We start from the raw sequence: 6517 nt of genomic DNA, 5'->3' as shown, positions 1-6517 counted from the left end.
TGTTGGTGCTCCTTTGCTTTCAGTGAACACGGTGCTACCGTAAGCTGACATTCTTGCTCTCTCCTCTGCCACCTTTAGAACTTCAGGTTCTGGTTTCTTAGTCAAGTTTGCATGTATATATTTAATTCAGCATCAGGCACTGGTACAGGTTTTGTGATAGTATGGAAGTTCTGCCAGCACAGTTCCTAGCTGCCCTGGTTTCTGGCTATTTCAGTTACTCTCCCCAAACGATTGGGGGATTAAGTTTTGTAAGAAGTCAGGACAAAATATTATGGACAGGTAGGAAGAAGGAGAAAGAGTCAGGAAAGGGGTAGGAGAGAGTAAGTCGTTAAGAAACAACCGTGAAGAGCCTCAGATCTCCGTGCTGGTTAAGCAGTACCTGCAGGTGCCTGCTGAAGAAAGAGGACATCAGCAGCACAAGGTGATGTTTCGGTCAGAACTCTTTCAGGTGCACTTCCTGACGGATGAAGGTTCTGTAGCACGCGGGAAGAGGTGGCTCAGCACTGCTGGCACAGTTCACACACGGCCTCCCAGGGCTCTTGGTGTACAAGCAGAATGGCAACATGAGAAAGCGTGCCCTCACACACACAAGAATTCCATTCTTGGAAACCACAGCCATACCCATCAGAACATGGTTAGGGCTGCACGGCTCCCGCCAGTGCTCCTTCAGCATGCCTCCCCCCCTTCACTGTGTGACTGTGGGAAACAGGGAGGTTAACTCACACAGCAGCCCAGCTGGGAAGGAGGAAAGGCTCAGACTGTGTGTAACACCACCAGGGCCTCACATGCTGGAGGAGGGTACTGGAAGACACAGGAACAGAATTTCCACACACACCCCTTCTGTGGCCTCCCCTCCGCACCACCTCCCCCAGTCACAGGGAGGACACCAGGCCTGCCCCCTCACAGGCCATGCAACCACCCTCCCTTGGGAATCTGGCAGTCAGTGAGGCTCCTTGCCAGCCCGAGGCCCTCAAAGCACAGTGACCAGTTGCCCAGCACTCTGTAGGAGCTTACAGCAGAGCTAGAAGCAGTAGAGGCCCCTAACTCTCTACACATCTAAAACAGTTCTCACAGACAGAACAACCCATCCACCAAGAAGAGTCTTCCTTACTGTCAGGTACAGGAAAAACAGTATTGACCAGAAAAGACAAGACCAATATTGTCCAGAAAAGACTAATGTAACCACTCTAAACATTTGGCATACACAGGACATGCCCACTTTTGCATTGCTTGCACTTGCATTCTTGCCCACTGCACACAACACACAAGCACTGAAACCTATGTGTGAAAGATGGGCAGTGTTGTGAAGAGCCAAGTACCCAGATAGGAAGAGAAGGGTTCCGTGCATGGGCAGAATCACAGGACAACCCAAATACAAGTGGAAATTCTGCCACCAAAGCAGGAGATAGAACTCTAGCAGCACTAAGCTCTGTCTCGGCAGGAGGAGAGCTAGTGTGCACCGGCGACAGCAATGTGAGCGGTAACACCTGAACTGCAGAAGGATCAAAAGGCACAGTGTGATTTACAATTTGGTGCAGATTTGTCACGCATTTAATTGTAATTGAAACAGTTGGATTTTCCATTAGACTGCTGGTTAGTTGCATTTACCAACAATAGCAAGAGAGCAGCAAGGGTAAGTTTTTACCAAAAGCTTGAGATCCCTTTTTCAAGATGATCTCACAATAATTACCTCAAGCAAATTAAACAGCTGTCTTGGAAGACAATACTTTGCCTTGAAAGGAAAAAGTTAGCTCAGACAGAATTAGGATAAAACTCCAAATTAGGGCAGATTTACAAGTGCTTACACTACATAGTTGCTGGATTTCCTTCAAGGCAGCTTGTGTGTTCCCAAGATGTATCCACGATTACAGTGCATCTGTTACCTGATTTCTACGTTCATAACCCACGTTTACATTCATTACGGTTATAAGCAAATATTGGTATAGGCAGACAATGTGAGTCTGATTACAGCAATTATTTATCAGCTGTATAAATACTCTAAAAGTAAACCAAGTGAGAGAGAAAGCAAATGTATCGCTGTCCTTAGTAGAGCAACTCGAAATGTAAATATTAATACAGTTTAAATAAGCCAACATTTACTAAATTAGAGACACAAAAATAGAATTCCTAAGTACAAACTGAAGAAAGAAGTGAGTTTAAGTTTGTTTATTGTGATAACATCATTCTGAACATCAATATGCATTGCACTGAAGTGTGGGTTACTGCACCCAAGACAGTCCAGTCTTAACAAAAACCACTATTGGTACGGTCACAGATCGGACAGGTCTAAACACACTACCTTATTAGTGATTGGGTTGCTTGAATAATCAGATATTCCACATCTTCAACGTAAAAATGAAACAAACAAAGAGAGTTCTCCTATCATCAAAACAAACCAAAATGTAACTTTCATCTGGAAACAATTAACACTGTAAAAAAAATCCCAAACAATTCATTCTATTCAACAGGATTCAACTTTGGAAACTAAAACTACTTTAGGCAAAAGTGACACTTTAAAGGCTTCTCAAATCCATCATCTATTTCTGACATTTCACTATGAATTCGCATGATAGCCATTTAAACAACTCTTATTTATATGACAGTATTTTCTGGAAGACTTGTATGGAATATTAACAGGAAATCTCATTTATTTTTGCCTTTATCATAAGCAGATTCAGTGTTTGTTTCAGAAGTTCCATAACTCAGATGACACAAGTGTTAAAACTTTTCCAGTTGAAAAATAAAACAAAAGAAAAGGAGAGGAAGCTGAGGATACACGAGCCATATTGCACATGCAGTTGGATCCCGGCAGGGGTGAAGTCCAACCTTCTGAACTACAAGCGTGCTTTGAACAGTAAAAAATAAATTAATCCAGAAGTGTGAACCACTTCAGTTACTGATCCTCAAATCATCACAGAAACAGGTAACGTCCAAGTCACTAACAAGTTTTGCATTGCAATGTTCCTTTACATATTCCCGGGTAGGTATCACTGACTCAGCTTTTGACGTGGTTCCAACGCTAAGCGGATCTGCATCTTCAGCAACACAGTCTTAGCAGGGGCGTGTATGTGCTGACAGACACACTTAGGAAGTTCCTCTTTCATAGAAAGAATATCTTACTTGCGCTAGTTTTAAATAAGTGTAGCACAACTTGTCTTCAAACATGATTTCAGGCCACTTCTCTCAACTATGGTAACAAAGGAGAGGCTAATGCAGACTTTTTATGTATTTCCCCCTTCATTTTAATACTGCAGTACAAGCCTACAATTTGGTAGTAATGAGATGTCTTTCCTTGTCAATAAAGTGTCCAGTACTCCAAACTACGTAGGTATGCAATGACAGGTACAGTAACCCATCTTCTGTAGAAAGGAGGGTTAGAAAAAGCTGAACAAAGCTTTGCATATGAGTCAAATTAAAAATAAAGCAAAGAAACAAACCAACCAACCTTACTTGTACCAGAAATACTCAAGAACACCTTTACGTATCACCAAAAACCAAATAGAGCAGCTGTTACAGAGTTTGAAAAGCAACATTTTTAACTAAGCAACTTTTTGGACATCCCTATACTGCAACGTAACAAGTCAGCAGAATGAGGAGCTCACTGCAGCCATGTTCATATTCACATCATCTTGAATTACATGCATTTGCCTGAAACACTTATTTTCACTGCTCATCCAAGTCCCCACCTGAAAAATCCACAGCTTCTCTTTATGCCAATCCAAGAAGATGAACAAAATTTAAGATTAAAAAATTGACCAAAGTAAAAATGAACAAAGAAAGATATAGCCAAACCTTGGTAACAATCTGCGCAATTTGGAATCCCTCTGCAGATAAACTGTATTTCTCTTAAAGTGTTCCCCCTTCCCCAAACCTATGTAACGTCAAGGCCACCAAGAATAAGTCAAGGACGGTACATAAGATTTTGACTTCCACAAAGGACTGCTTTTTCTCCTTCATGAAAAATAGAATCTTCACACAGACTATTACAACTTGTAATTAAAATATTATGTGGATTCTTATATATCTTAAGGTATTTAAGTGACTTAAAAGCTCAAATCCTGTTGATTTTCAAAGCACTTAGTGATCATGAAAATTTAAGTTTCTACAGAAATCTAGGGAGTAGAAGTTTAAAAAAAAAAAGGAAAAGATACATGGAATGACGTTTGCAAGCTTCTGACATAGTGCAAATAAAATAATCCAGTAGAGCAAAATCTGCTTTTCCCAGTTGAATGCTGGGAAATCCACTTAAACACTGAGTAGATTGATGACAGGAGCAAGAATTTGCTGAAACAGTCACTGAATGTATTGTTCTTACTGTATAAGGATGCTCTTCAAGTCAGTTAACATGCATGGCACACAATGACAGACAGGTGTAATTTCTTTTCCACTCTCACAATCCCATTCTGAAAGACAGCTTCCACGTTGATCCTGCCCCCTCCCCCCTTTCTTTTCTAATGCTTTATAGTCACAGGCATATACTGGAGTTTTATAAGAAAATAAAAGGTAGTTTAATTTATGTTAGCAATTTGAAAATTACTGCCCCCAAGCAGTTCACCAATTGTCTAGCATTAGGGTGGTGTCCCATCAGAATGCTAGGTTAAGACTACTCCTGTGGGTGGGGTAAAATTCCCTAAATCCACTCTTTTGCAGTTAGCAAAACAGAGATCTTCTCCTACACCCAGGCCAAGTAAGCTGAAGCAGAAGGGCCTGCCCAAGCCACGCTTCTCTCAGAAGCAGCCCTAGGTAGGCACTGCAGCAGTAGCCATACAAGTGCCTTCTAAGGATCGCTTACTTTGCCACTGGGACTTAGCTCTTAGCTCCAGAGCCTGGCAGGACCTTTGGTGCTCAGCCTCAGGAACTTCTTGCTTAAAAAGTGTCAGAAAAGACTGCACCCACAGAAAGTTTGGGACTGAAGTTTAAATGGCTGTAGGCATTAAGCCCTCAGGGCTAGAAGCATATCATTCTCACCACAGACTTGTACTAAGGAAGTTAAATGTACAAACCCAACTTAAAAAGCAGAATGACTTTTCTCTTGTTTTCAAGTATTTTTGGAAAGAGAATAATAAAGAGCTAATATTAGCGGCTTTCACAGCTGATAAACACTAGACTTGGAATGCAGTTTGTTCTCAGGCTCTGATCTGAACCTGAGGAATGACCAGCACAATGTTTATGAATAAACCAAAAGGAAAAAAAAAAAAAAGAAGGAAAAAAAAAGGTTTTATTCTGCTCTGCAGCATTTAACCATTCTTATACCTGGAATCTCAGTACTGAGCTACAGCTCCTCCCAGCTAGTGAAAACCTGCAATACAGAATTCTGGAAAGACCTGCAGTAGATAATTAAAAAATTAAATACTTTTTTTAGTATAACAATTCCCTGAATATAATCTGTACATACTTTTTACTGGCCTACATAGCATACACACACACACACACCTCCATGATGAAAAGTGAAATCAAAATGCCAGCTCCCCAACTCTTACAGAAACGTTCAAGATTTCTCTTGATGAGAATTTAACATGAAATAGTGCAGCCTGGAAGCAACAAAAGCCATACAAGTATCTGACAACAACTTTCATTTTAACAAGCTTATGAAATAGGTTAAGCGTTGCATATTAAAAAAAAAAGCAGCGGAGTCTGAGCATGAACTGTACAACAACAGCCTCGTACATGTGACAAAAGGCATATTTACACTTACAGATGAATTTTGTGTCTTCACACTGTCAGCCTAGTAATGTCTACACATATTCTGTATTTTAGTTGAGAAAGAGCACGCTGGTCTTATGTTCTGGATCCTCTGCAAAAAGGTCTAATTGCCCATCTGAACAGTAGACCATGGTTTTTATTAATAGGTCTGACATTCTATTTGGCAGTTTCCATATACTTTTTGGCTTTGTTTTAGAAAATATACTATTAAGACTAATACAAAAAAATCTATGCTTACAATAAGGTCTGACTGATGAAAATGCAAAGTCACTCAGCATTTAGTTGCCATGAAGCACTTGGGTACCATGGCCATCAATGACAGACCAATCTCAAGTGCCTTAGAACACGTATATAAAGACAGGCAATAAAGAAACAGACAAAAAAATCAAAACCCCACAAAAAATTGGACAGCAGCTTTGCATTTTCTTCGTCTTACACCAACGGAGTTAAAGTGATTTCTTTAGTAAGACTTATGGTACCGGTATATAAATTAGCATCTTCATTAAGAAAGTTCTTCACATTTAAACTGAAGTTGAGTAGCTGAATATGAAAATTCCATTTCTAGATGAGAAGTATTTTTCAGGCCAGGTCTTCCATGTTAAGGTCAGGAAGGGGTTCTCTCCAATAGCAAAAGGAGCTAAATTCTGGGCATGGAAATGCAGAACTCTGTTCTTTATTAAGCAGTGGGAACACGTGTTCCACAAGCTCACTTAGTCTGTAATACCTATATTAAAAAAAAAAATAGAAAAACCATTATTTAACAGTCTAGTCACTGTTCAACTGTAGCCAAAAGAGCTTTAGAAGTCTAGACCAG

General features: G+C 40.3%; 1 protein-coding gene across 3 annotated transcripts in view; it reads right to left on the bottom strand.

The window, feature by feature from the left end:
• LPIN2 (lipin 2) overlaps positions 2152-6517 on the bottom strand; it is a 41619-nt gene continuing 37253 nt past the window's right edge. For all 3 annotated transcript variants that reach the window (XM_021386353.1, XM_021386351.1, XM_021386350.1), the window contains exon 20: positions 2152-6427. In XM_021386353.1, the coding sequence (XP_021242028.1) occupies positions 6283-6427 (145 nt within the window). In that variant the 3' untranslated portion in view covers positions 2152-6282. The remainder of the gene's footprint in view (positions 6428-6517) is intronic.

Source organism: Numida meleagris, chromosome 2 (assembly GCF_002078875.1).
Source record: "Numida meleagris isolate 19003 breed g44 Domestic line chromosome 2, NumMel1.0, whole genome shotgun sequence".
NCBI classification, from domain to species: domain Eukaryota; kingdom Metazoa; phylum Chordata; class Aves; order Galliformes; family Numididae; genus Numida; species Numida meleagris.
This window is presented reverse-complemented; position numbering and strand designations above follow the sequence as displayed.